General features: G+C 53.8%; 1 protein-coding gene across 3 annotated transcripts in view; it reads left to right on the top strand.

Annotated features, from left to right (window-relative positions):
• The window catches only part of ARHGAP32 (Rho GTPase activating protein 32), an 89,452-nt gene extending 66,216 nt beyond the window's left edge, over positions 1-23,236 (top strand). For all 3 annotated transcript variants that reach the window (XM_083877901.1, XM_083877900.1, XM_083877902.1), the window contains 11 exons: positions 4,158-4,260; positions 5,864-6,008; positions 6,634-6,716; positions 7,541-7,648; positions 8,942-9,087; positions 10,837-11,038; positions 11,800-11,945; positions 12,854-12,928; positions 13,425-14,276; positions 14,923-15,785; positions 16,839-23,236. In XM_083877901.1, the coding sequence (XP_083734027.1) occupies positions 4,158-4,260; positions 5,864-6,008; positions 6,634-6,716; positions 7,541-7,648; positions 8,942-9,087; positions 10,837-11,038; positions 11,800-11,945; positions 12,854-12,928; positions 13,425-14,276; positions 14,923-15,785; positions 16,839-19,079 (4,964 nt within the window). In that variant the 3' untranslated portion in view covers positions 19,080-23,236. The remainder of the gene's footprint in view (positions 1-4,157; positions 4,261-5,863; positions 6,009-6,633; positions 6,717-7,540; positions 7,649-8,941; positions 9,088-10,836; positions 11,039-11,799; positions 11,946-12,853; positions 12,929-13,424; positions 14,277-14,922; positions 15,786-16,838) is intronic.
• The last annotated feature ends 646 nt before the right edge of the window (positions 23,237-23,882 follow it).

The following is a 23,882-nucleotide window of genomic DNA, read 5'->3' as shown; positions in this document are numbered from 1 at the left end:
GTTTTGAGCTGTTTTGGGCGAATTTCCAACCACAACAGGCGCTGTTATTGCTTCACCATCTGCCCTCCAGATCACTGGAATTTGAGGTTATTGAGTATGGGGTCAGCATTACAAAGGGGTACATGGGAACCCTGTGGAGAATCCCTTGTTTGGGGGAACATCCTTGGGGCTGCTGGGCAGGGAACACAAGCCTTTGCTGTTAAAAAAGACCCAGTTTGTCTCTTCCCTTCTCCCTTTCCCTGCCTGCAGCTGCCAGGAGGAGGATTCTTTGTGCCTGAGTGACCCTGAGGACAGCTGGGAGTTGAAAATTAATTTGCATTTCGAAACACTTCAGCTGTGGGGAGAACAAACATGAGGAAAAATGTCACAGTCAGTGCAGGAATTGCCTGTGCTCCTTTCCTCCTGCTCTCAGCATGGGGAAAACTTCTCCCCCCCCCCTCCTTCTCAATTTATTGGAGGGAGTGTAATTGGTCTAAACAAAAAAGCTCCAGCTCACTGGCCAAATCTGAGTATTAGTAGTGTCTTGTTGGATATTAGGAAAAATTCCTTCACTGAAGGAGTTCTCAAACACTGGAGCTGCTCAGGCTGCCCAGGGGTTTAAAAGCTGTGGGGTTGTGGCACTTGGGAACGTGGCTCAGCCATGGCAGGGCTGGGAGAGCAGCTGGGCTCAGTCTGAGAGGCTTTTCCAGCCTTAATGACTCTGTGATATTTTGTATTAAAAACAATTAATTAATTAGCTGTCTGGGAGCTGTGTGTGTGCAGCCTGGGAGGGGATTGGCTGTCCCACATCTCCATCAGGGGTGGTGGGCAGTGAGGATCCCTGGAGCTCAGATCCCTGTCCTGGCACAGCCTGGGGAATGTTGCTGATCTCCAGGCCCTGTCATCGACCTGCCCTGCCCGAGGCAGCCCAGGGCCATTCCTGTTCTGTTCCTCAGGCCTGAACTTTGCACTTGGCTTTCCACAGTCCTGCCTGAGCTGCCATAAAAGACACTTTGGGGTGAGGAGGCAGAGTCCAGTGCTGATGCCACTGCTGGGTCAGGGATCAGCTCACGGGCTCTGCTCCATCTGCAGTACCCAGGTGCAAAAGTCCCACTCAGATAAGAGCTGTGGACGTGTGCCCAGGGGCTGGGGCAGCCTGGACTTTACACCAGTGGTGTAAATGGATAAATGTCAGTGTGCCTCACTGCTGGGAAATGAGGGAATTGGAGAATCACAGAATCCCAGACTGGCCTGGCTTGGAAGGGACCCCAAATCCCACCCAGCCCCACCTTCCACCAGCCCAGGTTGCTCCAAGCAAAAAAACCCAAAAAACCCCCACCCAACAAGATGATAGGAAAGGAAATATGCCTCGTGTGAGAGGATGAATCAAAATGTTTTTCGGAATGAAAACGATAGAACTTCTGCTTCCTCTTAATGGCAGAGAATTAAGCAGTTAATGAGCCCTGGGAGATGCAATAAACCTTTCAAGCCAGCTGAGAAGTGCTCTGGAAGGACTTGGATTAATTCCTTTGGCTGCTGTGGTGATGAAACGTGCTGGAGTCCCCTTTGGTGAGGCATCCACAATTCCAGGCCTTGCCCTTTGTCTCCTGGATCCACCTGGTGCTGGAGACAGCAGAGGGAGGAGGGAGGGCTGGTGGTTTCTGCAGTGGGAGGTGTGTGCAGTGTCCCCTGGCTGTCCCCAGGCAGTGGAGTTTAGCTGACTGCTCTGCAGGGAGGTTTCCTGGAGTCACTGGCTGAAGACCCTGTGGCTCAGAAAAGGACTAAAACCACACTGAGGGTCAATGATTTTTGTTACTTGCCTGGGAATCTGGCACTGGAAAGGGCTGGGGAACACAGGCACCAGTTCTGGGCTCTGAGGATCCCTTGGGGGGCTGCAGGAGTGCACTGAGTGTCCCCCTGTGCCTCCTCCTGCCTCTCCCAAAGCTCCTGGGCATTGCCAGGGCTGACCCAGGTGGGCCTTTATGGCTCTTAATGCAAACCACCTGTGCCATCAACTCTGTGGTTGTAATTGCAGGAAACCACAGTAATTAACTGCCATTAGCAGAACTTTAGTGTTGCTGCTGTTGCATCCTGTGAGAGGAAATGTTGTTTTGTTCCCTGCTGGGATGAGGCTGAGGTACCTGGTGGGTTCAAATCGGGGTTGTGGTTTGGGGTGTAGAAGCCAAAATCAGTTCCTGAGCTGTGGAGTTCACCTGCAGGGGGGGATTTCTCCAGCAGATGGACACAGGTTCCTGAAAAAGTCACAGTGTGGCATCAGAAACTGCTGTCAGTGATGGTCTGGGCACACTTGATATTTGCAAAGTCTCGGCTTGTGCTGTCATCCTGCCTGTGCCTTCTGAGGGAACAGTCACTGTTCCCTCCATGTGTGGTGGAACATCTCTGAAATGGGTAAAAGGGCAAAAGGAGGTTAAACACACACCCAGTGGTCAGGTGTCTGTTCAGAAATCTGACAAACAAAGTCACCGTTCCAGCAAAGGCCCCTCAGGTACAATTTTAGCCCTACTTGAATTTCAGTCTCTTCTCCAACCGTGCAGAATTCCCCCAAAATATCCCTGGTGCTGGTGTGGTATATTTAGCTTAAAGAACAGATTGTCCTGGTAACCAGATGAGGAAATGCTTGGAACAAGCCTGCTGGGATCTTTTCAGGGTGTATTAATTATTCTCAATGTGCCCAGGCTCTTCCATGACAAAAGAGAACTTGAGGCAGAGCATTGGGGCTGCAGCCCTCACCTTCCCTTTGGCTCCACTGTAACACTGAGCCCTGGCTGGCTCAGCTCTGTCTCTTGGTGCCTTGGGGAAATCCAGGTGAGGCTCTAATCTGTGACTGACCTGCTGCAGGATTTACAGCTCTCACCCATCCTGTGCTCCAGTGCAGAGCAGACACGCCCTTACTCTGGGATACACCTGCTGATTTCCAGGGAACCATCTGAAATGAGCCCTCCCTCCAGCTGTGAGGGTTTGCTGCAGGCTGGGAAAGGAGCACTGGGGAGGCTGGGGGAGCACAGAGCACCCAAAGGCAGCAGCCCTGGGGAGCAGTGCCTGGCAGATGGCGTTTGCTGTGTGCTCTAAGGGGATTTGCCACATGCCCTGCTGAAATCTGTGTCATGGGCACATTGATTAGACCTGGCACCTAAAGAACACACCGAGATCACCAGAGGAGCTGCTGCCAAAAGGTGCTGGCAGAGGGATCCACGGGGATCCCAGCCTTTTCCAGGAAGGTTTGCTGATGCTCACAGGAGCTCAGCCCTGGTTTTCTCTGTGTGTTCAGGGCAGTTTTACTGCCTTTTGTAAATCCAGTCATTTGTGTCACGGGCACATTGATTAGACCTGGCACCTAAAGAACACACCGAGATCACCAGAGGAGCTGCTGCAAAAAGGTGCTGGCAGAGGGATCCACAGGGATCCCAGTGTTTTCCATGAGGGTTTGATGATGCTCACAGGAGCTGAGCCCTGGTTTTCTCTCTGTGTTCAGGGCGGTTTTACTGCCTTTTGTAAATGCAGTGATTTGTTCCTCCTCAAGCTTACAGGGATGGACACATGGCTGCAGTGCTGGATGTGCTTGAGCCTGGGAATCCAGCTGGAAGAAATGGGGTGCTGAAGCGGCTGCAATATTAACTTGACACCTAATTATATCCCCTGGGCTGATTTTTCCATTCTGTCGTGCCTCGCTCTGTCTGAGCTTTCTGTGACTGTGGGATGCTGTGGAGCTCTCCACATCCAGCCATCTCTGGCAGACATTTGGAATGAAATTATCAGTTGTAAAAGCTCTCCTGTCTGTGCCCCCAAAAGCAGCATCTCCCTGATGTTTGTATTTCCTTAAACCAAGCAGGGTGGGTTAATCCTGTATAGATTTGAAAGATAATGTTTATTCCATTTTACATCTCTTCTGGAATGGGATTTCACACCACAATTCCTGTGGGAGTTGTCATGGGACATGCACCGTCTCTGACCAGAACTGGCTTTTTTTTGACCTGATTCATATCCTTGTTAGAGCAGGAACACTTCTGACCAGTCTCCACATCATCTCCTGAAGTCAAATTTCCTCCTTTCTCCCCTAAGGAGGAACTGAAGCCATGGCCCAGGTGGGAATATTAACGGCATCTGCCAAGAGCAGGGCCTGAAGTGGGGCTTTACTGACCCCAGGTGTTGTTGTTCAGTGCCCCAGGTCCTCAAGAGCTGCACGGAGTTCATCGAGAAGCACGGCATCGTGGACGGGATCTACCGGCTCTCCGGGATCGCCTCCAACATCCAGAAACTCCGGTAAGGGCTGCCTTGGCCTTCCCCAGGAGACTCATCCTTCCTTCAGGGTGGAGTGTCAGGATCCTGGTGTCCCTGTGCTGTCGTGTTTTGTTTCTGTTCTTCTCTCTCTGAGAGCGCTTTGGAGCAGCTGATGTTTCTCCCTGCTGGCTCCCCAGCAGTGCATTGGGAGTGTGCAAAGGATGCACACCTGAGTGTGGTGGGTGACACTGCTGTGCTGCACAGGGAAGGGCCAGGAGGGTGTTCTGGTTAGGAGCTGTTCCCACCATTCCATATTCTGCAGGGGAACACCTGACACAGTGTGAGCTTTATTCCCAGAAAAACCACTGGAGTAGGGCAGGATACGGGCAGGGAGTTTGAGCCAGGGCTGAGTGTGTGTGTGTGGGGTGGGCTGGTGCCTTCCTGAGCTTTTTCCAAGTGCAGGAGCTGAGTTTCTGTCCCAGACGTGAGCACGGGGTGAGTTAGAAGGTGCCTGTGGGAGTGGTGTGTGCTGGGCACTGGGGGTGTGGAAAACTGAACCCTTCCTTTCCTCCTCTGCTGTCCTCAGGGTGAGAGAAGGATGGGCTGTTCACCTTGAGAAGGTGAGGACCCCTTGTCTAGGGGAAGGAAAGGCTTCCCACGAGCTGTGTCCATGTCCAGGGATGGAAGGAGCTCATCCTGATCCCAGGAGGGCTCAGTTCCAAACACACCTGGTGCCCTGGGCACGTTCTGCTCCTCGGGCAGGGTGAGCTCAGGGCTTGTGTGACCCCCTGGGCACAACCTGCCAGCTCTGGGGGGGGACAGGACAGGGCTGGGCCACCACACCCGGCCCCAGCTGTGGCTGCAGCACTGGCAGGATGAGTCCCCGTGGCTGTGAGCAGCCTCAAGGCTCTGGCAGGGACCCCGAGGTTCTCCAGCTCCCAGGGCCTGGCTCAGCACTCTGATCCCCCTGGAGGATCCTGTTAATTGGAAACAGCCCTTCCCAGCACATTCTCCAGCAGCAAGCCAGCCCTCGGCCTTCTGAGCTCAGCTCTTATTTCATAAACATTGGGGGCTGATGGGGATTGGTGACTCTCTCTGAAAACCAAGGGAGTGCTCTGGGGTTTTCTTCATGTGGTTCCTGGCTGTCTTCTCCCTGCAGCAGAGGCAGGCTCAGCTCACCAGCTCATCCCCAGGAATTCCTGCACTCACTGGTTTCCGTGTGCTGCTGATGGAGGTGCTGCTGCCAGGGCTTTATCCCTGCCATTTCCAGGTGTTTGAAATGCACAGGGACAGCAGCTTCCATCATTGCTATGGGCAATGCCAGTCACAGCCCTTGGGAGTTAAACTTGTTCTTGTGGCCTTGGTAGGTGTTCTCTGGAGACTTTGTGAAAAGCCCTGATGCAGCAAAAGGGATTGCAGCCAGCTGGTTGGAAAACTAACTGAAAATGCTTTATTAGAAAAAAGAAAAGTCTCTTTTTTGGAAGATATTCCCACTGGCTGCCCCACAACCGTGGGTCATGTGGCTTTGGTGACTAAGTGTGTATTTTTTCCTGTAAATCAGGAAAGCCTTGCTGCAGTTTGTGCTGGGTTTGATTCCATTCCTCCCCCTCAAACCCCTTCACCCTCTCTCTGTTCTCGTTGCCAGCCATGAGTTTGACTCCGAGCAGATTCCCGACCTGACCAAGGACATTTACATCCAGGACATCCACTGTGTGGGCTCCCTGTGCAAGCTGTACTTCCGTGAGCTCCCCAACCCCCTGCTCACCTACCAGCTCTACGAGAAGTTCTCAGTGAGTGCAGCTGTGGGGCACTTCCCCCTGCAGTGGGGCTTCACCTGGCAGAGCACAGAGCTCCTGGAGGCTGGACCTGCCTTCCACACCTTCCCCTCTGTCTGCTCTGCCTCACTTGGGGTTTTTAGAGCCATCAAGAGGGTGTGTCACCAGAATTCCCAGCCTGACACTGCTGCCCACACTCCTGATTCTGTCCTGCTATTCCAGAAGGGGCTGGCAGTGCCCTGGGGTCTGAGGGGACTTTTCTGTGTCCCCTTTGGACCACTCAGAGGTGCTTTTGTCCCCTGTGCCACCCTGTGTTGGCTCCACTCTGCTGTGGGGCCCAGCAGAGGATCCCTGGCACACTTCCCGTGCTTTGCAGGAATTCCCCTCTGGTTTCCATTTCCCAGGAATGGGATTGATGGGAGGCAGTGGGAAGCAAATGATGCTCTGGGCTGAATGTCTCCTGCAGGAATTCTCTGTGCCATTAACGTGCCCCAGGTCATGACTGACTTGGCCTTCCCTACGTGATCCATATGACAGGCACCTCACCCAAGGGGGAGAAAAGCACCAAAACCCACCTTGCTGCCCAGACTGTCACGTTATGAGTTTATTTGCAGCTAAATCCTTTCCTGCTTCATTCCAGGATGCTGTTTCTGCTGCTACAGATGAGGAGAGGCTGGTGAAGATCCACGATGTCATCCAGCAGCTGCCCCCTCCCCACTACAGGTGATGATGCAGCTTTTGGGGTGTTGTGGGAATTCTGTGAGAGGAATTCTGTACTTCCAGTTTCCCTCTCAAGGCAGCCACACTGTGCCTCTGCATATTAAAATGGTTATGGCTGTAGAAAGTTGGTTTATATTTTAATTAGTTCCTTACCAAACGCTGTACACTAAACATAGTCCTAATTCATGTCCTTGGAAACTCCATTTAGGAGGGAAATAGCAGCTTGCTATATCAGAGTAAGGAAACAGTTTTGTTGTGGGGGGGCACAATACCAGTGCTAAGAACACCTTTTTAAAAGTGAAACGTAGCCAAAACATTGCTCAGGCCTTCAGTCAAACTTGGCCAACTGTATTTTGTCTCCAGTTTGCCCCTCCCTGCAATAATAATAATTAGCAAATAACAACAATGCACTGAGAATAACTAATGTAATTAATTATATCAGTGTTATATATTAGAGTAGAACTCGGGTACAGTTGGCTGGTTTTCAGTGTCCTGGGGTGTCTGAATCAATAGTTCCCCCATCCCAGGATTAGCATTCCACCTTTCCCCACACATCCCTGAGCAGCCCCTCGCTGCTGTCACACATGTGCAGAGGGTTTTTTTTCTGGAATTCTTCTTTCCTTGAGCCTGGACAGGTCAGGAGAGACTCCCTCAGCCCAGTGTCAGCATTGCCAAAGCCAGGCCACCGTGGGGCTGGGGGAAGGAGTTCAGCATTCCTTCCTGGGAGCTGTCAGAGCAAAGGGAAATAACGAGCTGGGTTTGTTCTGTGGATCACAGCTTGGCTTTGCTCAGTGGTGCTGAACATTTGCCTCTCTCCTGTTTTCCAGGACACTGGAGTTCCTAATGAGACACTTGGCTCGTCTGGCTGATTATTGCTCCATCACAAACATGCACACCAAGAACTTGGCCATTGTCTGGGCTCCAAACCTCCTCAGGTACCCTGAGATTTTCCCATTTCAATAAAAGATAAATGTTTACGTTCACAAACAACAGATACTCCAGAAAATCACAGCTTTCAGCAGCTGGAAAGAGCTCCTCCTTTCTTCAACCAGTGTGCTCTTCTCCTGTAAAATATGGGAAATTATTCTGAGCAGGATTTAAGATGAGCTGGCAAGTTCCTGACCTAGTGATGTAAAACAGGCCTGTACTCTCCTGTCTCACACAACACAGTTCCACTGGCTGCTGCAGTTCTGTCAGTGGTGACAAGGAAGAATTCCCTCAACCCTCTTTTAGAGGATAATTTCTGCTCCCCTGGTTAGATGGGACTGATGTGTCCTTGATCATCCAGGCAAATTCCTACAGTGGTGTCACTGATGTCCCACTGCATAACTCTCAAGAGTCTAATTTGACAGTTTTTGCCTGCAAGAATTCAAACTTAGAGAAATGATCTTGGATGAATCTGTTTTGAATCTGCATGCCAGGGCACTTTAAAATTAATGGTGTAACTTACAAATTTTGCTTTAAAAGAAAAAAAGAATATCACCCTGCCCTTTATTGTACTGATTTCTGAACTGCTGCTGTTACCAGCCTGAGGAATCTGTGTGTGCAGTTCATGGGATCCCAGAAGGGTTTGGGTTGGGAGGGATATTAAAGCTCGTCCAGTGTCACCCCCTGCCCTGTGCAGGGACACTTTCCACTATCCCAATTGCTCCAAGCCCTGTCCCTCCCGTCCTTGGACACCCCAGTTCATGCAGGTGGGCTCTTTTTCCTGGCAGTTCTCCCACAGGCAGTGGAGTGACCTTGTGTTTAAGTTTGCTTTGGTGAGCCCTGAGGCATTCACTCTGCAGGATCACTTGGAGACACTCCCTGCTCAAGGAAAAATCCTCTTAGAGGCCACAGTAGGTTTGTACAACAGCACTGCCTTAAACTGTGCCAGTCATAGAAATGAGTTAGCAGAAAGCTCTTCACTCTGGGTGTTGAGTGTATTAACCTCAGTTCACACCTGTCCCACTCTCCCTTTTCCTCCCAGCCCAGTTCCTCTTGCCCTGTCAGCCAGACTTGAACCTGATCTGAGGTTTGGCTGTGAATCCCCACAGTCAGTGATTGTTTGTGAGCATTGTTGAGATTTAACCCCAGAACTGCCCTGAAGCCTTTTTTATCCAAATCCCAGGCCCTTCAGCCCCACAGAGCTGCCCTGAAGCCTTTTCTGGCCGAGCCCCAGGCCCTGCAGCCCCACAGTGCCCCAGCAGGAGTGTCCCTTCCCTTCCCTGACGTGGTGTCCCTTGCAGGTCCAAGCAGATCGAGTCGGCGTGTTTCAGCGGCACGGCCGCCTTCATGGAGGTGCGGATCCAGTCGGTGGTGGTGGAGTTCATCCTGAACCACGTGGATGTTCTCTTCAGCTCCAAGCTCAGCTCTGTCATCAGAGATGGGGCAGGTGTGTGTTCTGGCCTTGCTTCACTCGGGCAGGAGCAGCAGCACTGCATGGCTGGCTGAGCCTCCCCTGCGACATGGAAATGTTTTTATTTTAACCTGGAGGACACATATCTGGGTTGGGATGGCAGGATCCAGACAGAACTGGCCTGATTTTAGAAATTGCTGTCAGTGCCTTTCTGAGAAGCCAAGGTTGCCCCACAGGAATGCAGAGGTGATTGTTTGGCTTCTACTTTTATGTCCTACCACTGAGAAATTGCAAAGAATCACTTAAATCTTTGTCCCCTGCTCCCTTTTTAAAACAGTCTCCACTGATGGCCCTGCACACTCACCCATTGAGCTGTGTCTGTCTGCCCTCATTCATACCTGTATCTGTTCCGTTGGGAAGGAGCAGAGTTGTACCAGGAGGAAAGTTCACTCTCTGTGTCAGTGTGGCTGCCACGAGCTGTTCCTGCTCCCAGGCAGCATTAAACTGCACCATCTGCCTTGATAACCTGCCCTTGCCTAAAGCAAGCACAGTCACTGCAGTCACCCCACCTGGGCTCTGCAGAGAGCTGAGTTCCCACTGTATTTGCTGCTCTCTTCCTTTAAACAAACCCTACCTCTGCCTAGGCTGGCAGAGTTGATCCAAGTCCAGCTTTTTCCTCTGCTGTAGGGCAGTTCTAAGTCCAGGGAAGGCAGAGGTCAGCCTGGCTGAGCAGTGCCAGCCCCAGCAGGCTGAGTCTGCCAGGCGAGGGAAGATAAGCATGCTCAGAATCCCAGCCAGATGATTAGCCAGGCTTAGAATGGCCCATGTAAATTTGGCTAATTGTTTAATGACTTGGTCATTTGCATTCGGTAGCTCTGACACAGACCTGGCAGGGAGAGGGTCAGGCTGCTGGCTTGGCTCAGTGCAGGAATGCTGCATTCCAGAGTGGCTTCTGGGGGCCTCTGGGTGTGAGCACAGCTCCTGCTCCTGCACCCACCTGGGAGAGGGGGAGGTGGTGCTGCCAAACCTGTTTTAACCCAGACTTCACCCAGGACAGCATTTACACTTCCAGACCCCCCAGACTGTGCATCCTTCACACAGAGCTGTGCTACAGCCATGGAAATGGACCAAGCAGGATGTTCTGCACTGGCACATCTCCCCCACAGCCCTGAACTCACCTGGGAATAACCCCAGAAACACCTGTACACGAGGCAATGGCAGACACAGGAGAGCTTCTCCTGCAGGGGCTCTGTGTAATCCCTCCACTGAAGTGTCAGCAGCAGGAGGCAGCAGCAGCTGCTTTCAGACTTTACACATTCATTCCCAAAACCAGGCACAAACTCTGAAGGCCACGGGCAGGGCACACAGCAGATTCTGTTTGCTGTGTCCAGGTGCCCTTTGGTTTGTAGCAGCTTCAGTCACACGTGGCATTTCCTGCTGCACCAAGAGGTGAGATCTGGGAGTGACCCAGACAGGCTTTATACAAAGGAAAAAAAATAATTTTTTTGCAGGCTCTTGCATACATATGAAGGAAAGTATGTCACAAAGGTTTCCATCCTACCTGATTCCCTCTGCTTTTTTATTTTTTTATTATTACACCAAGTTGTTACTCTTTTAGTCATCAGTGTATCTGTGGCATTGTGACCACATTCTGTCCATGTCTTTTATGTTGGGATAACAAAGGTTCAGAAAAACACAGCACCTCCCTAGACACACAGAGCTGAGCTTTGATCTCTGCACTGCTGTTTGCTGACTCTCCCTGTTGCCTGTGGTTTTCCCTTGCAGGGCACAGCTCTTTATCCCGGCCCAAGTCCCTGCTGGTGTCCTCCCCCTCCACGAAGCTGCTGACGCTGGAGGAGGCTCAGGCACGGACACAGGCCCAGATCAACTCCCCCATTGTGCCAGACAGCAAGTACATCGAAGTGGGAGAAGGCCCAGCAGCTTTGCAGGGGAAATTCCACACAGTCATTGATTTCCCATCTGAAAGGTAGAGATGGGTTTCCTCTCCAGAGTGTGTAATAACTGCGTTATTTTGAATACAGCGAGAATTTGCATATATATATTGACTTGAGAATTGTTATATATGTAAAGTATTCTATCCAGTTTTCCACCTGCTTTGGGAGTCTGGGAGGGTTCAGCTCACATCAGTGGTCTTGGTTTAGCCAAATAATTTGTGCTGCACTTCCTCTTGTTTGCAGCAGGGGTGTAATTTAATGTATAAATCCATGTTGTCTGTGATGTAGCAATGCCTGGACCAGTCACACACAGAAATGTAAACAGGGGGAACACCTACAGATGTTGGGGTTTTCCAGGACTGAGTGCCTGTCACAAATGGAGATTCCCTTGGGGTGAAGCAGTTGGACAGGCTTGAGGACACTGGAAATTAAACATGGCAGTGGAGGAGACTCAGGTGGTTCTATAGCAAGAGTGAGAGATGCTTTTCAACACCTTCATGGCTGCCCAGCTTTCCAGAGAGCTGGGGCTTCTTCCATAAAATCCACCCCTTGGCTGCTGGACTGGACAAGGAAGAGACTTTCTGCAGCTGCTTTGCAGAGGTTGAGGGAATTTACTCAGCAAGACTTTTAGGGCTGAGCTGGAAGAATGAAAACATCCTCAGCTGTGGGAAAGAGGCAGTTTCCAAGCAGAAACCAGGAGTTTCTGAGCAGAAAGCAGAGAGTGCTGATACAACAAGCAGCCAGGATTGAGCTGCAGCCCCCCTCCATCCATGTGTTCCATTTTCTCTCCCAGGAAAAGGCCTCCCAGCAAGATGAAGAAGTCTCCAGTGGGGAGCTGGCGTTCCTTCTTCAACCTGGGGAAATCCTCCTCCATGTCCAAGCGCAAACTGCAGCGCAACCCCAGCGAGCCCTCGGAGATGAAAGCCATAGCCCTGGCAGGTGAGGGCCCCTCCAGAGCCCGGGTTTTCAGCAGTGCAGGGATGTTTCCAGCGGGCTTTTATCTCCTTCTAGCGTCCAGACTGTGCATGACACCTCCAGTGGCTGTTCTCTCCCAATGGATCTCGGGCAGCTCTGGAGCCCCCAGGCCTCTGTGCTTGGCTTGGAGCAGCTTTGGGAAGACAAGATGTGGCTGCTGCTCTTAATAAGTCACAGGATAATTCCTTCTGACACTCTCATTATGAAATGACAATACAGTCCTGGTTCCCCTTGCTGCTCTCAGAAGATGAGATGAGATGAGGGAAAGGCACCTTCCCACAAACCCATCCCTCCAAAACCTGTATTAGAGTACCCAGAGAAGTAACACACCAACAGTCACTTGTAGCCACAGCCAGGATATGTAGGTGGAATTCTCAGCCTTTTCCATATATAATTTTCGGTTTCTTTCCAAACTTAAAAATAGCAACAACATGTATTTGCAGTAAAAACACACCACAAATCCCAAAACATGGGCCTGGGAGAACTTTTATCCCCTCATCTCCCAGGTTTAGCTTAAAATTCTTACCCTCACAGTCCTCACACTCTCTGTGATGCCCTTCAGGACTGTCTCCTCAGAGACTGAAATTATTTATTGCCCATAAGACAGGGTGTGTAAAAGTTCCTTCCTTCCCCGTTTTTGAGGGGTTTTGCTTGTGGGGAGTTGTTTCCCAGCCTGTCACCTGCAGCAGTCACCACTTGGGTTGGGTTACTGTTTAAAGGTAAAATGGGAAACGCACCTTCAAAACAAAATTCCTCTCAGGACAGTGATGTTGGTGCTAGAAACGCATTTGTATTTTTCCTGCCACCATCATCCAGCTAAATGTAAACCTTTTTCCCGGCTGATCCTTCCCCTGTGTGGTTGTTTTCCTCAGGAGGACGAGGAGACAGCGGGACGCTCCGCTCGGCCAAGAGCGAGGAGTCCCTCAGCTCCCTGCACGCCGTGGATGGTAAGGCACAATCCTACTGCACTTCCAAGAAATGGGAATGAGGGAGGCACTTGGACATCTCTGCCTGTAGATATTCAACAGGCCAGTTTTCCACCCCTCCAGGGGAAGCTGAGCTTGCTGACTGATGAAGCAGCTTTCTGGTCCCAGCACAGATGGGTCTCACAGAAATGCTCTTGATGGCTTTTCCTGCTTTTAAGGTTAAAAAAAGCAAACCTCTTGCTCTGGTGTAGCTGGCACTGCAAGGAAGGCCTTCAGCACATTTCAAGCGTCTTTGCTTGTGCACACAGCTTAGTTTCAGAATAAATCATGCCTGGCAAGGGCTGTAAAGGAGTTTAAGCAAATGGAATAAGCAGTCACTGCCAATGATGATGCTTGGTGTGCAGAGATCACCAGGGGAGCCTCTCGCTGCCTTAGGACTGCTCTGGCCCCTCACCAATGGGCCTGGCCCCTGCACAGGAGGTTTTGTCCCTAACCCAGGGTGTCTCCTCCCTTTCAGGTGAATCCAAACTGTTCCGGCCCAGGAGGCCCCGGTCCAGCAGCGATGCCCTGTCTGCCTCCTTCAACGGGGAGCTGCTGGGGAACATGAACCGCTGCAACTCCTACGACAACCTGCCCCACGACGACAGCGACGGCGATGAGGGGCTGATCCACGTCCCTGCCCTCATCTCTCCCCGCTCCTCGGAGGACGTGGACCTCAGCCCGCCCGACATCGGCGTGGCCAGCCTGGACTTCGACCCCATGTCCTTCCAGTGCAGCCCCCCCCAGGCAGAGTCCGAGTGCCTGGACAGCAGCACCTCCCTGATGGAGTCTGTCGATATCAATAAGGACAAGCTGAGCCTGCTCAAGAAGGATGGAGAATCAGGCAGCCAGTCCCAGACCCCAGGCAGTGCCACGAGTTCTGAGCCAGTGTCCCCTTTCCAGGAGAAGATGAGTCCCTTCTTTACACTGGACCTGAGCCCCACGGAAGAGCAGGCCTGCAAACCCCTCAGCTTCTCGCCCAAGACAGCCCGAAAGCCCATCAAATCTCCGCCACTGAGCACAGAACCCACCTCCTTTGTGCTGCCCAGCCGTGTGCCAGAGGCCACAGGAGGAGTGCCCACCACATCCAGGAACTCCTCTGCTTCCAGCTGGAGCAAAGAGATTGGCATCACTGAGATCACAAACAGGTCCCCAACCCAGATGTCCTTGCCCCTGAAAAACAGTGAAACAGGAACAGGGGAAGGAGCCCACCAAGAGCTGCAGCATCCCCAGCTAGTGGCTGCTTGCAAAGCAGAGTTGCCAGAAGAAGGGGAGAGAGCCATGCCAAGCAGTCAGAATAAGACTGTACCCAGTGGACACACCCAGCCAGGTACAGTGCATTTTCCTCCATTCTTTCTTTAAGTTCCAAAGGGGAGCTGCTCTCAGAACCATCCTCCTCTGCGTGCCTTTAGGAGAGGGGAGTGCCCATCAGTTCTGGTCACGAGTGTCTTGCAGGGCTGTGCAGATCAGTAAAGTCTTAACCTCTGCCTTCTCCCTACATCACACAAATCTCGGATAATTTCCATAATGCTTTATATGCTGCTTTTTTTTTCCCCATCCTGTCATACGTGAAAATCTCTAGCATGTCCTTCTCGGTCATTTCAGCCAATTGACCATCTAAGACTTTTCTTTTTTAAATTAAAAACCTGCCAACACTCGAAGAAGGAACCTTTCTTCCTAAAACTTTATGATCAAAATTGTGTAAGGGTATCTCATTCTCTGCTACCTCCTTCCTACCTCTCTAGAAATGCAAGAGAAGCCTTTAGACAATCTCTTGGGTTTTTTTTTCCCTCTTTGTGATGAACCTGCTGTGCTGTCGAGCAGCGTTTGCCTGCGAGACACAAGTTGTTTCACATCAGAAGGAACTGCCACTGTGAAAGTGTGGAGAGCATCTATTTTTTTATAGTAGTCGTTAAGGTCACTCTCCTTATTGGGTAACATAAAATCACTGTCTCTCTCAATTTTCCCCCCATTAGGAGCAGTTGCCCTCGACTCCCCCCAGGATCCTGTTCCCGTCAGTTCTGTGTCTCTTATCCCTCCTCCTCCTCCGAAAAACGCAGCGCGCATGCTGGCCCTAGCGTTAGCCGAGTCCGCGCAGCAGGCGTCCGCCCAGTCCCACAAAAGGCCAGGAGATGCTCCTGCTGAAAGCACAAATTATGGAGAGGCTGAAGCTGGCACAGCTCTAGAAAAGCTCCATCTCTCTGCGGGCGCTCCCGACAAGCTCCACCTGTTCACTGCTCTGCCCGAGAACCACCTGCACTTCCAGCCCGGGGCGCCTGTAGAGCAGGACTGCCAAGGCACGGCCGGGGAGCAGAACCACCCTCCCGGTGCACCCGGAGGCCAGGAGCCCCCCGCTCTGCACACGGGCGTGCCCGGGGACGCGCCTGCCTGCAGGGACACGGAGCAGGAGCAGCCCGGCTTCCACCCCGGCAGAGCAGGGGACAAAGCCCACCTGGGGGGCCGGGAGCACGCTGCCCTGCACGGCCCGGGGGTGCTGCCAGAGCGGGAACTGCCCTGCACAGACCCGGCTGCAGAACAGCCCCACCCGCGCACAGGCCTGGCCGGGGACAAGCTGCACGCTGCCTGCACGGCCGAGGACAAGCTGCAGTGTCCCTCTGTGGGTCCTGCTGGGGACAAGGGCAGTGCCCCAGCTGCAGTGCCATACCCCAGTGCCCTCCCCAGCGCCGCTGCCGAGCCCCGTGCCCCGCCCGGGGCCGCCCCCCAGGCTGACACCGCCGTCCCGCGAGCGGCCCCGGCCCCGGCACAGAGACAGGAGCACCAGAGACAGGAGCAGCAGGCAGCCGTGGGACAGGTGCCAGCGGCCAAAGCACCTGGGCAGGTACGTGCTGCTCCCTGCACAGCTCCTCTGAAAGGCTGAGCAATAGGAACGTCAGCCCAAAGGGTAACGGGTGGGATGTGCAGAGCGCTGGGAGTGCGGTAACACAGACACGGCCTTGCAGGAAATCCTAAGAGAACATCCCAGAATACTCACGCTCCTTGGTTTTAAGGAAGATAGTGTCTGTAGGGGCAGCAGGCAGAGGGATTGGTAATTCAGAATGCTCAGAAAGAATAATTTTTTCATCCTCTGACAAGGTCCTCTCCCATTGTCCTAGTTAGGTTCTTGTCCAGCCAGCAACAGGGTGAGAAGACACTTAACCTGCACCAGGGGAGGTTTTGGTTGGACAAAAGGAAAAATTGCTTCACAGAAAGGGTGATTAGGTGCTGGAAGGGGCTGTCCAGGGAGCTGGTGGTGTCCCCATCCCTGGAGGTGTCCGGGGAGCAACTGGATGTGGCACTCGGTGCTCTGGGCTGGTGGTGACAAGGTGGGGATTGGTCTCAGGTTGGATTCAATGGTCTCAGAGATCTTTTCCAGCCTCAATGATCCTGTGATTCTGTTAAACAAAGCAGGTCAGATTCCTTGTGCAGGACTGAAATACGGAAGTGTTCCATCAGAAATCCAAACCCCCCAGGCCATGGAACATGCCTGGCTGCAGCCTCTCCTAAGCCCTGGCAGCCGCATTTAAGGCAGGAATTTCTACTCTGCTTTACTTCTCGATCTGCTCACCAGGGCCTGAGGAGGTTAAATCCAGGAACATTTTCATTAACATCAGACATTTAAAACCAGCCACCAAAGAGACAGCCACCTCCTCCCCTTCCTCTGGTTTAGCATTTGCAGAACACACCAGTTGTGATGGGCCCCAAAACCTGCCAGTGGTGTCCTGCTTGCCCATGCTGAGAGAGGGAACCTACACGTCTGTCCTTCCCTAGCAAACAGAAACCAGGCACAGACCTGCTGGAACGGAGCTGGTCCATACCAGTGTCTGGGGTGTTCTGAGTACAGAACAGCAGGGAAAAGCTGCTTGTCCCTAACTCTGTCTGCTCTCCCCTGCAGATGTGGAGCACTGCTGCACCTGAAAAGCCTCCGGAGCCCACGCCTGGCTTTATCTCCGAGAGCAGTTCCAGTGCCCGTGGCTCCTCCTCTGTGCCCACGGGCCACCAGGGCCACCTGGAGAAGCCCCGGGAGAGCACGAGGGCTCCCCCTCTGCACCTGCGCTCCGAGTCGGTCCCCGCTCCCTCCTCCTACAGCTTCACCCCGCCCGTGCCGCCCGTCAGGACCCTGGAGAGCAAGATCGCCGCAGCCATGCACTCCAACAACACGGACACCATCAACAACTCCAACTACCACTCCTTCCTGGCCTCCTCCATGCTGGCGTCCTCCGTGGAGGAGGCGCTGCTGCCGCCGCCACCGCCGCCGCCTCCCAAGCACTCGTCCCTGCAGCCGGTGTACGTGCCGCACCCCAAGCCAGAGAGCCTTCCCGAGCCCGTGGGGCCCGATGGTTACCTGCACACCAAGCACCAGTACCGGCCCGAGAGCCTCCCTGCCCACGGCTACCACGGCAAGGCGGAGCAGCACCAGCCCTACCCGCCGCGCCCGGAGCCGCCCGTGGCCGCGGGCCCGCGCTACGGCTCCTACGGCACGCAGGGCAAGGGCTCTGCCGCGGGCCTGCACCCCAAACCCCGCGGCCGCCCCGACTTCGTGTCCTCCGTGAGCCCCGCGGGGCTGCGGGGCCCCGGCTACGCCGAGGAGGCCCCCCCGTACCCCACCATCCGCAGGGTGCAGTCGCTGCACGTGCCCGGCCCGGCCGCCGCCGCCGCCATCCGCTCCGTGCCCATCTCCCGCACGGAGGTGCCCCCGGACGACGAGCCCGTCTACTGCCCGCGGCCCCTCTACCAGTACAAGCCCTACCAGCCCCACTCCGACTACCACGTCACGCAGCTCCAGCCTTACTTTGAGAACGGGCGCGTCCATTACCGCTACAGTCCCTACTCCAGCTCCTCCAGCTCCCCGTACTACACCGCGCCCGACGGGAGCTTCTACGACCTGGATCCCTACAGCACCGTGCGGGTCCGGCCCTTCCACGGCCTCCCCGGCCGGGAGTTCGGGCCCTACACGTCCCGGCTGCAGAGCAAGGGGCTGTACCGCTACCCCAGCCTGGCCGCCTACCCCCGGGCAGGCCTCATCAACCACCTGGGCAAGGAGCACAGCTTTGTGAGCAGGGACGTTCCTCCCGCCCCGGACATCAAGCACATGTACATGTCCTGGGACCTGGAGGACATGGAGAAGTACCGCATGCAGTCCATCCGCCGCGAGAGCCGCACGCGCCAGAAGGTCAAGGGGCCGCTCATGTCCCAGTACGACAACGTGGCCCCGCTGCTGCAGGACGAGCTGGGGGGCCTGGACGCCATCCACCTCCGCAGCAAGTCGGACCCTGGCAAGAGCGGGCTGCTGACGGTGGCCGAGGGGAAGGAGGGCAGGTACCCGGGCAAGGCGGCCACGCCCGAAGGGGATGAGCGTTACTACGGGCAGCACGCGGAGCCCGAGCTGGACAGAGCCCACTACCACGGCGGGGGCTACGGGAACGGGCAGCCCGAGAAGCCCTCCCTGCCCCAGAAGCAGAGCAGCATCCGCAACAGGAAGATGCACGAGCCGGGCGGCAGCAGCAGCGAGCACAGGACGCATTTGCAGCAGGAAGCCAACCATAGGCAGCCTCCCGAACCCAAAAACGGGCCCCCCTACCCCGAGTACAGGCCCAAGGGTGGCCCGGAGCCCTCGGAGCCCATGGGCTACCAGCACTCAGGCAGCAAGTACATCCCGGCCGGCCAGGAGACCCTGAGGCTGAACCACAAGGAGGGGAGGCTGGCAGAGGACAGGCCGGACCTGGAGAGGCCCCGGGGCAGAGCGGCCATGGAGAAGCTCTCCAGGGACTGCTACAAGGAGGAGGAACACGCCGCCCCTCCCGCGGCGCCGCCGCCCAAACCCGAGCGCAGCCACAGCCTCCGGATGCGCGAGCACCCCGAGCCCATGGAGAGGGACCCTGCCCTGCTGTACCCCTACCAAACCCTGGGCAAGCGCCAAAGCACCATGACTGTCATGTCCCAGTACGATAATCTGGAGGATTACCACACCCTGCCTCAGCACCAAAGAGGGGGCTACGCTGGAGCGGGGGGCTTCGTGCCCCCCGGCTTCCCCCACGTGCACAGCAGGACTTACGCCACGGCGCTGGGGCAGGGGGCCTTCCTCCCCACAGAGCTGTGTCTGCAGAGGCCTGAGACAGAGGTGCACGTCGAGTGAGCTGGGGGGGAACCAGGGATAGAGTCTAAGCAGCCTCTGCTGGACAGTGGACTGTTTTATTTTTTCAGTGATGGAAAAAAAAAATTCCCCGACCCTGCCCCGGTGAGCAAAGCAAAGTCCCCCTCATCCCTCCCCCAGCCCCCGTTCACTGTTTTTATGTAGTAGAGCTATAGATTTTCATGTAGTTTTGAGCCACCTGGGAGGGCAGGGCAGGCTGTTGGCACACAGGTGTTGCCAGAGGCCGGGCAGGGCTGACAGAGATGCTGTTGGGGCAGGGAGGGAAGGAGTTTTCCCTTCCCAGATGTGACACTGGCTGCTCCTCCCCACGCCCACAGTCCTGTGTGTGATGGGCTGTGCCTGATGGGCTGTGCCTGCAGCTCCATCCTGCTGCAAAGGGCCCACCCCAGGCTGCCCCCCAGGAAAGGGTCCTGGAGGAACTCAGAGTTCAGCCCCTGGGAGCTGCACAGGCAGAGGAGCTGGGGCAGGGCTCCCCAGGGGTGCTCTGCCTCTCCCATGGGTGTCGTGCACCCCCTGCAGCTGCTCTGGGCTGGAGGGGGACTGTTTTCACTTAAAGCCCCTGGAGCAGGCTCTGGAGCCAGCTCAGAACACGACACACTCCTTACATTTCTTGCTTATTAACAAAGCTGCTTCTGCCTACAAGAAGTTCCATTTCCTTCACATTTCTGTGTTGTAAGCAGAGGCCAGCTGGAGGAGCCATGCAGGGCAGGTTTAGCATCTCTCACACCAAAAGAAATAAAACTATGCCAACCCCTGCCCCCAGAGCTGGGAGCAGCACACCCTTTCAATGCCAGTCCTTCCTCTTTGCTGCAAGGCTCTCCATGGCCCAGATGAGCTCGTTCTGTCCTGTGGCTGGCAAGACTGTGTCATCTCACTGCAAAAAAAAATACTGGAAAAATAGATTTTAAAAATTTCTATAGCATTATGTAAATCAGAGCCCACCTTACCAGCTGTGTGTGACAAGTTCTCTGCATGAGCAGCTGCCCTGGGCCAGGTCCTGCAGCAATTCCATCAGGGAATGCTCCTGCTGAGCTCAAGCTGGAGGTCTCCAGACTCTGCAGCCTCTGAGTTCCCTGCTGGGCAGAGATCCCTGTGGAGCTGTGGCACACGAGCAGTGGTGTGCAGCTCCCCCAGTACTCAGTGAGTAGGGACAGAAGGCCAGTGCCCTCTAAAATACACCTCCAAAAACAGTGTCCAAGCTGTTGAAAAGCTTTGATATTGTAAAAAACAGCCTGGCAGCCCCTGGTGCTGCCCCTCAGACTCCCCAGGACTCACACACCCTGTACAAACAAAGCACATCCATTCCATTAGGTAGGGCTTGCAAGCAATACTTGAGATTTAGCAGTTTTTAAATGTTCACTGATAAATTCCAAGGCCATTCCTGTTCCATGTGGTTGAAGAACTTCTCTACCTGTTTTGAATCTTTAACGTTTTATGGAAAACCTGGAAGTCCTGCAGTTAGCACCCAGCTGCTTAGGTGGGGTTTTTTTTTTGAACAAAAAGTTTCATGGCTATTTTGGGACTTTTAAATCCTAAGGAAAACCTGCTTCTAGTTGCTGACTACTCTGTAGCTGTTTGCTTCTTTTAACCTTGGAGCCTTGTCTGGGGCTGTTTCAGTAACTACCTTCTGGTTCTATTTTATTGTGCAATGCTGGTGTTTTAAGCATTTTGTTTAAAAGAGTTCTCACGTGTTAAGGAACAAAATCTGGCAGTAAAAAAAAAAAAAAGGAAGAAAGGGAAAAAGAAAAAAAAAAAAAAAAAAGAGAAAAAAAAGAGAAAAAAGCAGCACTGTGATCCAGGTTACCACAATCTCCTCACAGGGAATTCCCAGGTAGAGGGGTTGGGGTTTTTGGTGAGGGAATGCTTTTTGTAACGTTTTCTTTTAAGGAAAACTGACAGAACTGCACAGAAAGGGAGCACTGGGTGAGCCACCCTGTCTCCACTGGCAGGAACTCCCAGGAAAGGCTGAGCTGTCCCGGTTCCTTGGGAGCCAGGCTGGATTATCTGTGCTCCCAGCAGAGCTGCTTTGTGCCAGGGCCAGGACCAGCCTCACCCCTGGGCATCTCCCAGGTCTCCAGGTGACGCAGGAACAGTGTTTGGTTCAGGCTATTTGGGATTCAGGTAACGAGAGCTGCAGGTCCAACCTCTCTCTCTGTGAAAGCCTTAACTCCCCCCTGCCCCCAGCCTTCCCCTCCCTCTGCCTGGGCCTTATGTCAGCCAGGACTCCCCTGCCACTGCCAGGGGCTGCTCCCAGCTCTGCTGATTGCAGACGCCTCTGGATTTTCCTGCTCAGAGCCAGTGTCTCCCTGCAGAGCCCAAGTGCCATCCCTGGACAGCCTCTGCTCAGAGCTGTGCTGGGCTCTCCCTGCGTTGTGTCAAGTGCCAGGAAACAAACCCTTCAGCACCTTTCCCAAAGGGCTTCTGGAAGTGCACACCTTTCCCCTGACCCAGAGGGCTGCAAACAGCCCTTTGGGGATGAGGAGAAGGCAGCAGAGCAGTGACTCCCAGCCATCTCAGCCAGGTGTGCTCCAAGGGTGGGAGCTCTCCAAGAACCCAAACTCGTGTCCAGCACTGCTGAGCCACAGTACAGAGTTAAAAAAAGGTGAAGGCACCAGCTTTTCCCAGGTACCACAGCCCAACACCTTTCTTTTGTCGTTGCTCCTGCCCTCAGCTTCAGCAGCGTCCTGCATGATCCCGTCCCGCCAAGCCATAGAGTGAACTATGCAGTCCTGCCCCTGCCCTGGGCTCAGCCTGCTGCTCCTGCAGAGAGTTCTACATCCTCATTAACCCCAGAGTTCATAGGGGAGGTTGGAAAGGGCGTCATGCATCAGAGCCAGGCAGGGAGGTGACACCAGGAGTCTCAGGTGAGCTGGAGGACAGTGACAGCCCAGTCCTGTGTCCCCAAGGGGAGAGAGCAGGGGGACAGCACCGCAAATAATCCTCTGACCCAAGTGCAGCTGTGCTCGGGCTCAACAGTTCCTTGCCTAACACATCCCCACAAGGTGACAGCAGCTCTGCTCCTCAGCAGTTCCCTCACGCGGGCACTGCATCCTCACTGCCACTCCCTGTGTTCCCAGGAGGGTCTCCAGGCCAGGACTGGGGCTCCAGGAGTGTTGCTCCAGGAGTGTTGCTCCAGCTGTGGATTCTCACCTCTGCTCTGGAGCAGGACGTGACCCACAGGAGACCTTCCTTGGGAAGGGGTGTGCAGCCAGAGGTGAGTCATGAGGACTTGGCCCCTATGAAGTCTTAAGTTCAGCATTAATTTCTGATTTTTGCAGAGTCTTATCAGGTGATATCTATATGCATCTCTGAGAACACCCCCACAACTTTGTGCCTACGTCTTTGCAGTGATCCCCCTCCCCTGCTCACCCCGGGGGATCAGTAAGGATTGCACAGTGGTAGTAAAGTTGCTACACAAAACCAAAACCGACTTGAAAACGTCCTGTCCCTCTTTGACCCCAGAAGGGACAGAACCTCAAGTGTGCTCTGCCATCCCCTGGGTGGCAGGGCATGGACTCGGGTGGTGTGTTAAATGTCAGGAAATCTGGGTGAGAAGTTGTTTTCCTTTCGTTGCGGCGGCTTAGGCACGTTCCTGTTTCCCCAGATCCCGTGGGGAAGGCCTGGGGTGGTGTGAGCAAACACCACAATTGGACCCCTCGTGTGCAGAGTCCTGCCTCGTCCAGCTGGGGGGAGGGAGGGAGGGAAGGGAGGGAAAGGGGAGAAAAGGGTTTTTTTGCCGTTCATTTTCCTGCTGTACAAGACTTGATTTTTCTTTCCCTGAGCCGCATGAGAGAAACATCCCAGAAAGTCTTGGGTTACCTTTGGAGTTACCTTCACTTTAATTTATAGAGTGTCTTTTTTTTTTTTTGTGAACTGGTGTAAAATGTATATGCCGACAAGCTCATGTATTTTTATGTAAATATTTTTTGTGGTTTCCCTATTTGCCCCTCTCTGTAAATATTTAGAATTCTCATATTCTTCTCACCTTGTATGATGCAGATGTGGTTTTGTTTCTGTTTTTTATTTGTACTGTAATGCAACAATCCAGACTGAGGTGTCTTGTGGTATTAAACAAAAGCAACAGTCCCACTGAGCTCACACTCAGATGTGCAACTTGACAGCATTAATCAAGCCAGGTTAAAAACTACTCAGGTGTGCCTGTGTGTATTTATTCCTCTGCCTCGTTAATTAACAGTGAACTTTAAAAACAAAACAGGAAGAGCCAGCTTGGGGCTGTGCCTTGGAGGGAGGGAGGGAGGGATGCTGGCAGGGAGCTGGGGATGGAGGAGGTGACTTTGAATTCCCGTGCCAAGGCTTGGGCTTATCTGTGCCCTCCCCCTGTGCCCATCGCCGCTTCCTGACAATAAATCACCTGCCTGGGCTGTTGGAGTGTCCCTTTCCTCTCGCCCAGCACGAGCACAAACAGCCTGGCCTTGGCACGGAAGGCACAGGGCAGATAAATCAGGACAAACAGATGGCACAGGCCACCTCTGAGCTGGCTGGGATGGATCCTGGGCACCACAGTAACTCTGCTCATAGTTAATTAACAGCAAAGAGGTGATTAAAGGAAGCGAATTTCAAACATTTTTAACACTCTAAAGAAGGAACTCACACAGTGTTTTCATTCAGTAAATGTTAAGGGTTTAGAAGTGCTGCCAGGAATAAAACCAGCCTAATCCTCCTCTCCCTGGAGGAGAGGTGACCCCCCTGCTGATGGAGCTGTTGGGGCAGGGGTGGCTCCTGCTCTGCCCAGCTCTGCCCAGAGGCTTTGGGAATCTTTGTTTA

This window comes from Zosterops lateralis (assembly GCF_965231275.1).
Source record: "Zosterops lateralis genome assembly, chromosome: 25".
Classification (NCBI taxonomy): Eukaryota; Metazoa; Chordata; class Aves; order Passeriformes; family Zosteropidae; genus Zosterops; species Zosterops lateralis.
The sequence above is the reverse complement of the archived record's forward strand: the minus strand, read 5'-3'. Positions and strand labels throughout refer to the sequence as shown.